Consider the following 16,609-nt stretch of genomic DNA (forward strand, 5'->3'; position numbering starts at 1 on the left):
CATTATTTTTTTATCGTTATATCAAATGTGACCTGCATTGGCTTTGCTATTGTTGAAGGCCGTACGCAGTGGCGGATCCAGAAATATTCATAAGTGGGGGCCCACTGACTCCCCACTGACTGCCTAAGAGGGGGACCGCTTCAGTCACGCTTCAGTGATTCCCTATATAAGCAACCAAATGTTTTCCCAAAAAGGGGGACCCGGGCCCCTGCCCCCCGCTAAATCCGCCTCTGGTACGATGACCTATAGTTGTTAATTTCTGTGTCATTTTGGTTTCTGTGGAGAGTGTCACTGAGTCATTGACAATCATACCACATCTTCTTTTTTTGTAAATATAATATTTAAGTTATTAATAATTCAACAAATAATAAGATTATGAGACCAATGTGGAATCAAGGATTTGTATACAAATCCTTGGTGGCCTGGATACAAAATCACAGCAAAAAATAAGCACAATATTTATAACTCAGTCTAATAAGAAGTCCGAGTGCGATGTTATATATAAGGTAACCGCAAAAAACTTTCAATCAGAACGGTTCTTTGACTACAGTTATTCTATGCAAGAAACCTATTATGTGTCAAATATTTAATAACAATCCAAATTAAGACCTCACGGTATCAAGCGCGAATATCGTGTCCATTTTGGCATGGTCACCAACTGTTCAGGGTTAGACCTCTGCGGACGTATCCAGCAGGGCTCGGCGAAGCAATTTTTTTATTTTTATTTTTGTTTGTACCATTCATTGCAACATTCAACATTCGATTTCAACATTCAATATTCGATTTCAACATTCAACATTCGATTTCAACTTTTAACATTCTTTTTCAACATTCAACATTCGTTTTCAACATTTCACATTCTTTTTCAACATTCAACATTCGTTTTAAATTGTATTATATGTCTCTGATATCATCAACAACTTGTTCACTAGATAAATAGTTGTCCAAAAGGATACCCCATAAATTAATATTTCACATTTGATTTACAATCATTTCAACATTCAACATTCGATTTCAACTTTTAACATTCTTTTTCAACATTCAACATTCGTTTTCTGAAATTCAACATTCAATTTCCAACATTCAACATTCGATTTTCAACTTTCAACATTCGTTTTCAACATTCAACATTCGTTTTCAACATTCAACATTCGTTTTCAACATTCAACATACGTTTTCAAAATCCAATTTTTAACATTAAACATTCGTTTCCAACATTCAAGATTCGTTTTTCAACATTCGATTTTCAACTTTCAACATTCGTTTTCAAAATTCAACATTCGTTGTCAACATTTAAACATTCGTTTTCAACATTTGATTTTTAACTTTCAAAAATCGTTTTCAACATTCAACACTCGTTTTCAACTTTCAACATTCGTTTTCAACAATCAGCATTCGCTTTCAACATTCGTTTTTAACTTTCAACAATCGTTTTCAACATTCAACACTCGTTTTCATCTTTCAACATTCGTTTTCAACAATCAGCATTCGTTTTCAACATTCAACATTCGTTTTCAACATTCATCATTCGTTGCCAACATTTAACATTCGTTGCCAACATTTAACATTCGTTTTCAACATTTCACATTCTTTTTCAACATTCAACATTCGTTTTAAATTGTATTATATGTCTCTGATATCATCAACAACTTGTTCACTAGATAAATAGTTGTCCAAAAGGATACCCCATAAATTAATATTTCACATTTGATTTACTCTCAATTTTTTAAATCATTACTATCACATTCAATAGAAAAATAATGTTCATTTTCCCAGTAAGATAAACAACATTTACCAAAAAAAGAATGACCGGTTGATGATTTAATGTTTTTTTTTACCCGTTATCGATTGCTAATCGGAGCGCGGATCGATTGATTGATTGATGCTGCCAGTACCATCAAATGGGGAGGAAATATCTCTGTCTGAGTGCTTCCCAGTCTCATTGGATGTTCGTCAAGGTGGAATACTCAGCACAGACCTATACAAACTGTACGTAAATCCACTACTAGACAGATTGGAAAACTCAAATCTTGGTATAAGGATTGGTAATATAACATGCAATGCCAGCGCCTGTGCTGATGATATAGCTTTAATGAGTACAAAAGAAGACGACACACAAGTCCTGATAAATATGGCGCACGATTTTGCGTACATGGAAGGCTATGAGCTACAGCCCAAAAAAAGTGTGGCCTTTAAACCTGCTGTCAAAAACTCATAAAAAGAACAATACCAACGAGTGCATATTCAACATTGGAAATAACGTTATGCCAAATGTCAAGCAGGCACTACATCTTGAAATAATTCGAACAACACCAATGAAGGAAAACGTTGCTATAAATGTGGAGGAAAATATCAAGAAAGCTAGAAGAAGTGCATACGGCTTATTTGGCGGTGGTTTCCATGGACATAACGGACTAGATCCAGAAACATTGGTACACCTAGTATTTAAAACTTACATAAGCCCTATGTTACTCTACGGAATGCAACTATTACTACCCAAAACAGCTATATGCTACTTCAACTAGACTAAAATTCCAGAAAAGATTACTGAAACAGCTGCTTTCACTTCCAACATCAACACTAGACCCGGCGGTGTACATACTATCAGGAATACTACCCGTCGAAGCGCAAATTGACAAAAGAGCACTAGGATTATTTAACAACATCTGTAACCAAGATGAAAGCAGCACGGAAAAACAACTGGCATGGAGACAAATCAGTGTTAAATCCCTGGACAGTAAGGGAGCTACCATTTGATTTTTATGGGGGGGCTAGGATGAAAAATGTTGTCCTGCATTTTTTTTTAGTTGTAATCTCTGTCCTGCCTTTTTATTTTTCACTCTATTCGGTCCTGCTTTTTTTTTTTTTAGTTTATCCTGACTTTTTTTTACCTAAATTGTCATCCTGACTTTTTTTTTTTGCAAGTGTCTCATCCTGCCTTTTTTTTTACTCAAAATTCCTGTCCTTCCTATTTTTTTCAAATTTCATCCTAGCCCCCCCCCCCCCCCCATAAAAATCAAATGGTAGCTCCCTAATAGCTGGTTTATACAACTCAAAAAGATCCTTACAAAATATAACATGGATGAAATCAACACGTACCTTGATATACCTATGAAGAAAGAAAAATGGATCACATTGATAAACCGAATTATCCAAAAACACTGGAGTGACTCAATAACAAGAATGGTTCTAATTACTACAAAGGCCTACAACACTTAAATTACACGGAATTTCACCAAGGGAAGCAACATCCACTACTAAAAATCAAACTTGATGTCAATCAGCTATAGAGACATAGGAAGAATTCCTCCAAAGCTAAAAATGCTAACCGGCACATACATTCTGCAGTCACACAGAATCAAAATGTATGAAAATGAAACAGACCCGATCTGTCTTATATGTCACCAAGGGGACGAAACGCTGGAACATTTTATCCTAGCCTGTGAAGGGTTATCAGATACTAGGAATTCAATTATGGATGAAGTTAGTGCCATTCTGAAGGATTCAAGAAATGTAGACATCAAAAGTAAAGATGCAAATTCTACTAGACATTACAATGCTGCGGGAAAATCTAAAACTAGATACAAAATTAATGGCCGAAATTGAATACTGTAGCCGCCGACTTCTCTTTTTGTTACACACCACCAGATATAGTTTCCTGTCAAGAGGATGGAAAAAGGACAAGAAAAACGTAAAGGTGTAATATTTTAACCAAGAATTAGTGATGTGGAAAACGAACAATGTGTATATAAACTGTAATTTAAACAAAACTCAATGGTATTGGACCTTTACCGCACTACATGTATATATAAAGCACGCAGATGGAGGGTATAACTGCACATGTTAGACATACTGGTGCCTATGAAGACACTGGTGTGGTTCTCCTATATAGGAGGTTAAAGATACAGAGGTAAGGTAAGGATAGGTCGTGATCCGGAAAACCAGGTGGCGACGGGAAAACCCCCGATGTTTACAAATTTTATAAAACTCCTTCCTGTTTTGAAATGTTTGTTTATCATCTGCTAAAATAAGAAATGACCGTATATATTTGAAGCCTTAGATAACCGACGGTTTATTAGTTTCTTTTTTTAGCAATTACTTGACCGATAAAGAACAGACGTAAAGAAGATTGTAAGTATTCGCAACAGAACTCTGAACTTCCAAGCTGAGTTAGTCATGTTAGTGTTAGTCTTGTACTGTTGTACATGTATGGATTTGTTTTCTAGCCCTGGCAAGATCTACTATTTTTCTTGGGTGCCTCATTAGAAATACTGTATCAATAGCCTGTTTACACCGAGGTTGTGAGTTTGAATCCCACATGTGACATGTGTGCTCAACTCTAGTCTAAGACATACATGTAAGCCTGATGGTGAATCTACATCTACTTTGTTGCTGTATTCTTCTCATACATCATGTCAATACCAATTACCCCAGACCATGTATCATGCTGGGTTTGCTATAAATCTAAATCTAAATAACTGGTCACATGCATATCATGCATATCATGTTGCTTAACGAGTTCTGTGCCATAGGGCCAATTTATTGGCCCCGGTAATATCTGAAAAATGCCACAAGGGCAATATTTTGGCCCTTAATTGGTAAAAATATCTATCATAATTTTTGAACAAATACGACGTTATGTCTTTCCAAAATGTTAAAAATACGTTGGTTTAATAATTACAGTTACAATGTAAATTTAAATAATTTAACGGTTTTATTTCGTATACTGTAAACAGTAGTTTGAGGTTGACGTTTATTACGTCACTTTCACAACAACAACAGGTACCCACGCTGATACAAACAAAACGTTAGTACTGTCACATCTTGACAATTGTAGTCATATATGAAACTTCAAATTTAAAAGAAAAGTTGATAACAGACTTAAATACTATAGGTTTTATTGTAAAACAAGTGTGAGAAAAATTAATCCTTCATCCTATCATAATCTTCGTACCTGTACTGCTATCAAATAATAAAAGGAAAAAAGCTTGATAGAAAATGTTTTAAAAAAATATGGCTCTATCAATTCATTTATTTTTCATATGCTCCACGTGCTATGTGTTGATTGTTTATCAATGCCATAAACCATTAAACTTCGGCAACACACCCGAAAGTTAATTAACTTGCAATCAACAAGCAATGAATGAAATATTATTTGTTGACAATACGCTATAGATTTGTAATAAATGTAAAAAACATTCATACTTGAATTATTTCTTTATATAGCATTCATTAGTTCAATAATTTTAATAACCTGTTATTGCAATACACTGGTTTCATGTAAAATTCAATATCAAATCTAAAAAATACACTGATACGATTTATAGCATTATTTTTTTTTTCAATTGGAATGTTTATTGCATACTTAAAAAAATGTTCTACCAGCATTTACAATTATTGCAAGTAATTCTATTAGCATTTCTGTGCATTTGCAAAATTGACATTTTCCCCAAATACCATTAACATTGTGAAATAGGAAAACTACGGAACAATGCACGAATATGAAAGTCGACAAAGAATTTATGACGTCAAATGGAGAGTTGCGTAATACCGCAAATATGGCAAATATGGCAACTGATTGGTTCCGTTTTTTTCCGCCGGAAGAAATTCAAAGTGCTGAAGACCCTGAATTTACTGTCGAAAGTGGTGTAAAGAATATGCCTGCAATAGCATATTTTATGCTCATGTTTACAACTTATCTTATGAAGAAGATAGTTCTTGAAACAAACAAGTAAAAATATTCGCTCTTTTTGCAGTTCTGTTTTCATGAAACTGATACAATGTTATTGATAGAGTGTATCTATTTTGTCATACTAAAAACATGGAGGTAATTGAGTCAATCTAATTAAAAACCGATCTCTCGTCGCTCCTGTTTCTGATATGTCGCGTGGGAGATCTAACGAAACCCGCTTTGAGGTCACATGTGAGTGACCTCGTAGGTGTGTCTTTTTCGACCAATGAAATTGAGTCTTCCACGATCTTGGAAGTTTAACGTAAGGCAAAGGGATTTAACTCAGTCATAATAATTCATAAACTTTTTTGATTGGCTTATTAATAGGTCATCAACTCATTTGCATATCTTTATAAATTCATGACTTTTAGTTCTCTCACATGTGACCTCAAAGCAAGTTTCGTTAGATCTCCCACGCGACATTTCAGAAACAGGAGCGATGAGAGATCGGTTTTTAATTAGATTGTAATTTAGTTGGCTCATGGCTTTGATTATCCTATATATATCTGCAGATATCAGTATAAATTGAACAGAAACAGTTTAATTAAGCTTCCGTCTACATGTGAATTTCCTAAAATCTTATCTTGATTCTTTCACCTCAACTTCACCAATTCCAACCAAAAAAATAATAAAGAAATATAAGCACAATTTCCCGATGATCAAAAGAACTAATGTATTTAATGTACAACCTTTAGAAGAAAAGGAGTGAAAAGTCTAGAGGAACTATCATAGTAAATATAACCAAAGGCATTATTGAAAAATGTTTCAGTATGTCAATATGATTTTATAAGTTAATGAAGTGGGGTCTACTTTGTTTTTTTTTGGGGGGGAGGGGAGTCGGGTGAGGGTGTGCGTATCATGAATGTTAACTGTAAGTGTATGATAATGATCGTGTGTTACTACTCTTTGTTTGCGACTGAACACAATTAAGGATCGTTGAAGTCCAATTCTTATTTTGCTGCCGTAAATAATGTTATACTATAAACATCTCAGAAATCAATATTTCTTTTTGAATTAACAAAAATCATTTATTTGAATGCAACAACATATTCCTGTTTTTATACGACCGCAAAAATTTTAATTTTTCGTCGTATATTGCTATCACGTTGGCGTCTTCGCCCTGCGTCGTCGTCGTTGTCCGAATACTTTTAGTTTTCGCACTCTAACTTTAGTATAAAAAGTGAATAGAAATCAATGAAATTTTAACACAAGGTTTATGACCACAAAAGGAAGGTTGGGATTGATTTTGGGAGTTTTGGTCCCAACATTTTAGGAATTAGGGGCCAAAAAGGGCCCAAATAAGCATTTTCTTGGTTTTCGCACTATAACTTTAGTTTAAGTAAATAGAAATCTATGAAATTTTGACACAAGGTTTATGACCACAAAAGGAAGGTTGGGATTGATTTTGGGCGTTTTGGTTCCTACAGTTTAGGAATTAGGGGCCAAAAAAGGGCCTAAATAAGCATTATTCTTGGTTTTCGCACAATAACTTTAGTATAAGTAAATAGAAATCTATATATAGCTATGAAATTTAAACACAAGGTTTATGACCATAAAAGGAAGGTTGGGTTTGATTTTGGGAGTTTTGGTCCCAACAGTTTAGGAATAAGGGGCCCAAAGGGTCCCAAAATTGAACTTTGTTTGATTTCATCAAAAATTGAATAATTGGGGTTCTTTGATATGCTGAATCTAACTGTGTATGTAGATTCTTAATTTTTGGTCTCATTTTCAAATTGGTCTACATTAAGGTCCAAAGGGTCCAAAATTAAACTTAGTTTGATTTTAACAAAAATTGAATCCTTGGAGTTCTTTGATATGCTGAATCTAAAAATGTACTCAGATTTTTTTATTATTGGCCCAGTTTTCAAGTTGGTCCAAATGGGGGTCCAAAATTAAACTTTGTTTGATTTCATCAAAAATTGAATAATTGGGGTTCTTTGATATGCCAAATCTAACTGTGTATGTAGATTCTTAATTTTTGGTCCCATTATCAAATTGGTCTACATTAAAGTCCAAAGGGTCCAAAATTAAACTAAGTTTGATTTTAACAAAAATTGAATTCTTGGGCTTTTTTGATATGCTGAATCTAAACATGTACTTAGATTTTTGATTATGGGCCCAGTTTTCAAGTTGGTTCAAATCAGGATCCAAAATTATTATATTAAGTATTGTGCAATAACAAGAAATTTTCAATTGCACAGTATTCAGCAATTGCAAGATATCTTCAATTGCACAGTATTGTGCAATAGCAAGAAATTTTCAATTGCACAGTATTGCACAATAGCAAGAAATCTTCAATTGCACAGTATTGTGCAATAGCAAGAAATATCTAATTGCAATTTCAATTGGAGTTATCTTTCTTTGTCCAGAATAGTAGTTGAATGAACTTAAATCTTTGTTTTATACAATATATATAATTAATATTTCAATTGGAGTTATCTTTCTTTGTCCAGAATAGTAGTTGAATCAACTTAAATCATTGTTTTATACAATATACAATGTATATTCACTTTTTCTACCAACTGATAAATTAAAACAATCTTTACCATTCAGTGATAATAAGCACTTTGTTTTACATTTTAATATTTTATGATGTATTTAAATGAGTAGTTATTGTTGCAAACTCCATTTAAAAGAAATTTGAATTGAGATCAGTTTTGGAAAAAGGAAAAGGGGGATTTGAAAACAAATGGGGGTGGGGGTTAAATTTATCTCATTTCAGATTTCATAAATAAAAAGAAAATTTCTTCAAAATTTTTTTGAGAGGATTAATATTCAACAGCATAGTGAATTGCTCAAAGGCAAAAAAAATATTTAAGTTCATTAGACAACATTCATTCTGTGTCAGAAACCTATGCTGTGTCAACTATTTAATCACAATCCAAATTTAGAGCTGTATCCAGCTTGAATGTTGTGTCCATACTTGCCCCAACCGTTCAGGGTTCAACCTCTGCGGTCGTATAAAGCTGCGCCCTGCGGAGCATCTGGTTAAAAATTTAATGTAAGATTTCCCGCGGAAGGTTGGTGGTTCTATAAATTAGGCACTCTGACTTTCCTCCAACCAAAAAAAAATTAAATTGCAAGACGAAGAATGAATAGAACGAAACTATGCAATGTCTGATAATCAGGGAACGAAATTCTAATTTACGGCGAATTCAAAGCATTATGTTAATGATACATCTATATAAGTGTGTTTTATCAGCTGTTGCATAATGTAACTATATATATCACGAGTGAAAATGAAGACCACAGTTAAGAAAAAAGTACAAAACAAGAAATTAAAAATAAACTAAGGAGAGAAGATAGTTCATAGTTCATAATTATCCCATTCTAGTAGAATTTTATATTTCTTTGAATTTCAACCGGATTCTTCATAAATTTACTACGTGTATATCTTTTTTTTCTTGTGGTTTTTATTAGCTTACGATCATGTAAAAAAACCATGTAAGCATTGAAATATAAACCAACTAATACAAAATAAAACGAGATGTGGTAAACACGTCAAAGATGAATAAAAGGAGATGTGGTAAATACGTCAATGATAAATAAAAGGAGATGTGGTAAATACATCAGTGATGAATAGAAGGAGATGTGGTAAATACGTCAATGATGAATAAAAGGAGATGTGGTAAATACTTCAATGATGAATAAAAGGAGATGTGGTAAATACGTAAATGATGAATAAAAGGAGATGTGGTAAATACGTCAATGAATAAAAGGAGATGTAGTAAATACGTCAATGAATAAAAGAAGATGTGGTAAATAAGTCAATGATGAATAAAAGGAGATCTGGTAAATACGCCAATGATGAATAAAAGGAGATGTGGTAAATACGTCAATAATAAATAAAAGGAGATGTGGTAAATATGCCAATGATGAATATAAGGAGATGTGGTAAATATGTCAATGATAAATAAAAGGAGATGTGGTAAATACGTCAATGATAAATAAAAGGAGATGTGGTAAATACGCCAATGATGAATAAAAGGAGATGTGGTAAATACGTCAATGATAAATAAAAGGAGATGTGGTAAATAAGCCAATGATTAATAAAAGGAGATGTGGTAAATACGTCAATGATAAATAAAAGGAGATGTGGTAAATACGTCAATGATGAATAAAAGGAGATGTGGTTAATACCTCAATGATAAATAAAAGGAGATGTGGTAAATACGCCAATGATGAATAAAAGGAGATGTGGTAAATACCTCAATGATAAATAAAAGGAGATGTGGTAAATACGCCAATGATGAATAAAAGGAGATGTGGTAAATACGTCAATGATAAATAAAAGGAGATGTGGTAAATACGCCAATGATGAATAAAAGGAGATGTGGTAAATACATCAATGATAAATAAAAGGAGATGTGGTAAATACGTCAATGATAAATAAAAGGAGATGTGGTAAATACGTCAATGATGAATAAAAGGAGATGTGGTAAATACGCCAATGATGAATAAAAGGAGATGTGGTAAATACGTCAATGATGAATAAAAGAAGATGTGGTAAATAAGTCAATGATGAATAAAAGGAGATGTGGTAAATACGCCAATGATTTATTTCATTCAGTTATTTCATCATTAAGACATTTATATGCAAATCATTTAATGCAATTGAGAAGACATTTTAAGTTGAAAAACTTTTGTCTGATCCTATTGTCATGGTCTATTGATAATAACAATAAAATATATTTAAACAGCATCCATTTATATATACACATCACACAACAATTTTTAAGTTGCTAAAGAAAAAGTTAAAAAAAAAAAAAAAGAATTTATGAGAATAACAGGGCCATAGTTAATTTTAAAATTAGAAAGAAAGTCTGAATAAGATGTCAGCAAGGAAACTTGGCCTGTAGACATTGAACAACTTACACAGACATCACAATGTTTCAAGTTCCATAATTAACTATCAAATTATGGTTTTTCCTCAATATCTCTGTCCTAAGTGGTAAATGTGTGTGAAAGCATGCTTCAGCCTAAAGTTTTCAGATGTTTATTTTTAAATAATTCTTTCAGATTAGTAATCGTTAAAGATGGATTTTGGCTCGTCTTTTGTGTATGTTTATGACGAACCAGAATATGAGGTTGTATCTGATGAAGAGTATGATGAAGGAATGCAAGTCAGGTAATCTATGTGGTTATAATAAGTCAATGGAGGTAACCCTTTGATTCTTGGTCACTGCTGGTGGACAGTTGTAACACTTATTGAAATTAGAAGAATGTAAAATGATTTAGTACTATTTATTCCATGTTCTCTATGGATTAAGGCTTCATGATGCTTTGTATGATGATTTAGGAGGGGGAGTGATATTTATGATTAATAATCAAGATTTTTTACTGGTACCTCTGCAAATTGTGTATAGTTTGGGGGACCTTGGGTCCACCCTTTTTAAAAATCCTGGATCTGCTTCTGATAAATGCAGCTTACTTCACCTGTCATTTTTACCATTAAGGGTTTTCTAAAAAAAATGAAGGCTGTATTTTTAATTGTAAATGTTTTACCCCTGTCTATGTAAATAAAAAAATGTGGTACATGAGCCAATGAGACAAATCTCCAACCAAGTCACAATGTATAAAAAGAAAACAATTACCAACAAACGACAACCTACATATCTGTGAATCCCAAGACCTTTGGAACTACAAATTATTATCAGAGCTTCTTGAACATCTTTTTTAAGTATATGTGAGAATGGTGTACAGCTGTATGATGCATTTTTTAAGATTCATTGTTCATCAACTTCCTGTTCATTGAATTGTGTATGAAATTCTGTCATATTTTTCTAGAGAAGTATAAAAAAAAAAAGGTACCCGGGTACCTGGAATTTGTTATCAGGCTGCATGCGGTCATGTTATACTAAAATTGAGAGTGGAAATGGGGAATGTTCCAAAGAGACAACAACCTGACCATAGAAAAAAAAACAACAGCACTAGGTCACCAACAGGTCTTCAATGTAGCGAAAAATTCCCGCACCCGGAGGCGTCCTTCAGCTGGCCCCTAAACAAATATATACTAGTTCAGTGATAATGAACGCCATACTTATTTCCAAATTGTACACAAGAAACTAAAATTAAAATAATACAAGACTAACAAAGGCTAGAGGCTCCTGACTTGGGACAGGCGCAAAAATGCGGCGGGGTTAAACTGTATGGTACATTTTCTTACCCTTTGCTCTTCAGCTTCCTGATAACAAAGTACATAAAAGAGAGGTACATTGTACATGTATCATAATATGGAGCAACAGCCTTCAATATTTAGAAATCCCTTAATGGTAATAGCCAGATATCTCACACTTCTACATGTTTTAGGGATAAACTTTTTTGGGATACATTATACACATTTAAAATAAGTTTGCATATTTTTAAAATGTATAATAATCCATATTCCATTGTATTCAGGAATTGATAAATGTTAAAGTTTTCAAATTTTTGAGAATATTCATTGTAGTGATGAAGAGTCAGATGACGAAGAGGCTCTAGAAACAATAGCTGAGAAATCAACACTAAATAAAAGAGGAGCAGATCCTAATGTCGCAGATGGAGCAGATCCCAATGTCGCAGATGGAGCAGATCCCAATGTCGCAGATGGAGCAGATCCCAATGTCGCAGATGGAGCAGATCCCAATGTCGCAGATGGAGCAAGTGGGTCAAATTTTACAGATGCTATCATGGAGACTGGTATGATATATTAAGGACAAATTGAATGTACTCTCATAATTTTGATTCAGCCATGCCAGATCTGTATTTGGTCACTGCAGATTTTACGATTGTTCAGATTTCTGAGTTAAAGACATATCATGCAACTAATTATATATTTTATGACTTGCGGAAAGTTTTAATATTTACTGCAAAATTTAAAGAGAGGCCAAACAGCTACTTAATTTTAGATATGTATACACTTTCATAAAGTTCCTTTGTAAATTAAAACTTTGCATGTTGCTGTTTATGAACTAAGGAGAAAAAGTTATGTAAACATATAAAAAAGAAGATGTGGTATGCTGTATATATAACAAATTAAAGCAGTTTATCGATCAACTAAAAAAATTATCATCTTTCTTGACTTAGCTCTAAAGTAATATATCAAATTTGATTTTTTTTCACCACTATTCTGGAGAATATTATTAAAAAATCTGTGAAGAAATGTGCATACAACAACTTGGGCACAATTTGCGATGTTTACCGTAGTTTCATGGAAGAAACGTAATGACAGAAAGTTGGAAAACCATTATAAACTCGTTGAAGACATTGTTTTACTTGTTTTCTGTAAAATAAACAGAAAATTCAGACGTATTTGTCATTGACTGCCTTCATTTTTGATACGAAAATAACAAAATCGGCCGCCATATTGTGATCATATTTACATCATATTTACGTACTGTTTATAATCCTCCAAAGAAGGAGCACACCCGAATAAAGAAAGATTACTCAATCTGATTTTTTTCCTAGCATTGAGTAACCCATTTACATATTCTAAAATGTGTCTCCATACTTCTTGCTTAAGAATATATATGTTTAGATATTTATTTTGAGTTATGGGAAAAGTTAAAGAGGGTCTTAGTAGCAGTGTTGGTAGGGTGCCTTGGTCATCTTTTTCTGTATTCTTTATTTTTGATACTATTTTTCACTGTTGCTTTATATCCTAAAATTGTGAATTTACTGAGCACAGCTGTTTTGTGCTGTATTGCCATCAAGCACAGCAGGGGTAGAAAGGTGAAACTGGTAAAATGTGGTAGACCATAGAAACAGTATGAAACAGATCTCCTTTCAAAACATACTGCATATAAAGTTCAACTGTGCCAAGCAATGATAAAAAAACTTGTGTGACAAGCTGCTTGACAAGTTTTTCAGCCTTAAAAGTAGAAAGATAGAGTTCTATATGGGCTAAAGATGTTGTTCTTGTATAACCTGTGATTCAACGAATAAACACAAATGTTTGATTAACATCTTTTATTAAAATATGCCCTTTTCATATTATCATATCGCGCGTTAAATGCCCTTTTTCAGGATTGGCACCCTGCCCTTTTGAAAACCTAGCTGGAACACTGAAAATGATGCTCAAAGCTTTTCCAATCTGTCCATCTTTGATTTTAATTTCATGACCAGATGAACCACAAATTAAAATGTAAAGTAAATTTACCAATTTTCTAATGGCTTGTATGCAGACTATACTAACAAAACCATCAAATCAAATATCCATGAAAATGCAAATTAATCCACGAAATTTGGTTCCCAGGAAAATAAATGAATTCACAGAACTGATAATTATTATGAAGCAACTTTAACGATAGTACCATTGTATTAAAGATAAAACAGATCCTCCTCCAGCGCCACCTGCACCCGGGATCTTAGGCGTAAGACCACCACCCCCTCCAATTCCATCTGTTACGAGGAGGAACATCACTACTGATATACTGGACCCATCAGAACCAGCCAGATTACTCCATTTTCCAAAGAAGAAGAAAGGTCACTGGAGAAATGTCAAATCACATGAAGTTTGTAAGTAATAGTATAGATACAGCATATATACCATTGATATAATTGAAAAAAATAGTAGTGAAAAGTTTTTTCAATAATCAAGATTTTTTTCAGGAATATATATAAATTTGGAAACTTTGTTCACTACCATACCTGAGATTATAATTTAAAAAAATGCACACAGCTTTTCCAACATGCCCATCTGTGATTTTGATGTCTTGGTGAACCTGTTGCAATGGGCCAGTTTGAGCTATTTTCACCTCTTAGCATCTGTCCCCAACTGACATCATTTTACTTTTACAAAAAATTCTTCTCTGAAACGATTTGGAATTTTGCAACAGAATTTGGCCACAATAATACCTTAGAAAATGTAGTTGAAAAACTTATCCAATAAACTTGCTGTCCAATTAATACAGCGGTCATGGCTAAAAATAAACAAAGGGGTAAAATACAAGTATTGTCTTGTATCTTGAGAACACAGGACTCTATTAACAATTTTGTCAACAAGCCCTTAAAGGGAAATTCCGCGATTTTTTACTTATCATCTTAATATGTTCGTCTTAACATAAAAAACACAATCACAAAGTTTTGTATTTATATTCCTTCTAATAACGGAGAAAATCAAGTATATGTAACTTTTTCGCTTGACCTACGAGAGTGGGTTGTGACGTTTTAGCCCGATTTGTTGAATCATGGGAAAAAATAAAATCTGTTAAAGTCTTAATTTCTTCTCACAATACTACGTAATTAAAAGCGCACAGATGATCGTTGGTCGTAGTTAATAACCACAATATTAAAATAAACGTGCATGTACCGTTTTGTATTATTGAATAAAACTTCCTATATAATTATATAAAAATAAATATTTTCGAATTTCAAAAATTATTGTTGAGATTTTTTCATAAAATATCTGTTGAACATTTTTACTGATCTTGAACTGAAAATATTTTAGGTTTATTTAAATTAATCTGACAATCACTAACTAAATTATTTGTGAAAAGAATGCTAATTACTGTTTATTTCATTAATGGATATATACATATATTATAAATCTTATCTAATACATTATTTTGTTTGAGGATTGTTTGTTTTATATTCTATGCATGATAATTGTTTCAATGTTGAACAGGATAGCGGTCAATTATCCAAATTAGTAGTACAGTAGTTGTAATAAAAGTCAAACTGCTATTGATGATTTTATAAAGATTAATTCGTCCCAACCTGGTTGTTCTTGAAACAATCTTTTCTTGTATACTTGTAAATTTTATGACGTATAAGGGCCATTGAGGATGAGTTCCAGAGGTCCTCTCTACCAGAAAAAGCAGACTAGTAGCATTTCGTTAATATGATTGTTGGGACAGACAAGGCCAACCACTTGTATACAGATAACCAGAATTACCATATAAACTTATGTTATCAACACCATCAGAGAAGAGTTCCCATCGTCGAATGTTGTACATGAAGGCTTCCAAGAATGTACAAGTGGCATGTCTGACTCTAAACAGTTTGTAAACGGACTTAAAAGTGACCTATAGACATCGATCGCTAATTGTTCTTGATATTTGAAACTGCATGCATATATACGTTTTTGAGAGTGATTATTTATCTTGTGTCTGACGAAAACTAAATGCCTGCATTGTTATATCGTTCGTTTTGCTTTGGTGAGTGTTCTCTCAAAAAAAGTAATTATATATTTCACAAATATATACCACGAAGAAGCTCTGAAGGTATATACTACTCCCATTTTGTTTGGGTGTTAAACATCGATGTTTACAGCAATATTTAATGAATAAAATGATGATGGTAGAAAGAAATATGAGCGTCATGTGGCAAATATTACATGATCTCGGACCATGCCTAGTTCTCTATCTGTATTCCAATACAACCATATTGAGTAGCTAGTATTACAGGGTTCTTAATGTCGTTTTACTTTAAGATGTATGAAAGGTTCTCTCTCTCTCTATATATATAATATATATCATATCAGAGACATATAATACAATTAATACAATTGAATTATATGTCTCTGATCATATGTAACAATAATCAAACGTCTATAGGCAATAACTAAACGGGTATGAAGATTTTTTATACAGTTTACACAATCATTAATAAAGAAACACAGCAACACTACCATATAACAAATGGAAAACTTAATTATTTTTAAGTTATAACCATGCCGCTATGCAGACATCAAGTAAGTGCACGTGAATATCAATTAGGAACACGATGTGTGATTTTGTATAAATAAAAATATCAAATCCAGCAATAACTTTGTCATGCAAACATGTGTTTCCAAATGTGCCTCTCTTTTTATATCCGCTTCTTTGCAATAACTAGTTCCCATTTTCGTCGATCATTCTCTTTATTTTTTCTATATTCGGTTATACATGTATATTGTTT

The 16,609-nt window shown here is 32.9% G+C and overlaps 1 protein-coding gene across 2 annotated transcripts in view; it reads left to right on the forward strand.

Moving 5' to 3' along the window:
* The first annotated feature begins 3,955 nt into the window (after positions 1-3,955).
* Positions 3,956-16,609, forward strand: part of LOC139492065 (circularly permutated Ras protein 1-like) — a 30,735-nt gene continuing 18,081 nt past the window's right edge. The window contains exons 1-5 of one of the 2 annotated variants that reach the window (XM_071280189.1): positions 3,995-4,131; positions 10,751-10,859; positions 12,180-12,258; positions 12,331-12,409; positions 14,036-14,227. In XM_071280189.1, the coding sequence (XP_071136290.1) occupies positions 10,768-10,859; positions 12,180-12,258; positions 12,331-12,409; positions 14,036-14,227 (442 nt within the window). In that variant the 5' untranslated portion in view covers positions 3,995-4,131; positions 10,751-10,767. Of the gene's footprint in view, positions 4,132-10,750; positions 10,860-12,179; positions 12,410-14,035; positions 14,228-16,609 lie in introns of both variants that reach the window. The other variant, XM_071280188.1, reaches the window with a different exon arrangement.

Source organism: Mytilus edulis, chromosome 10, assembly GCF_963676685.1.
Source record: "Mytilus edulis chromosome 10, xbMytEdul2.2, whole genome shotgun sequence".
Classification (NCBI taxonomy): domain Eukaryota; kingdom Metazoa; phylum Mollusca; class Bivalvia; order Mytilida; family Mytilidae; genus Mytilus; species Mytilus edulis.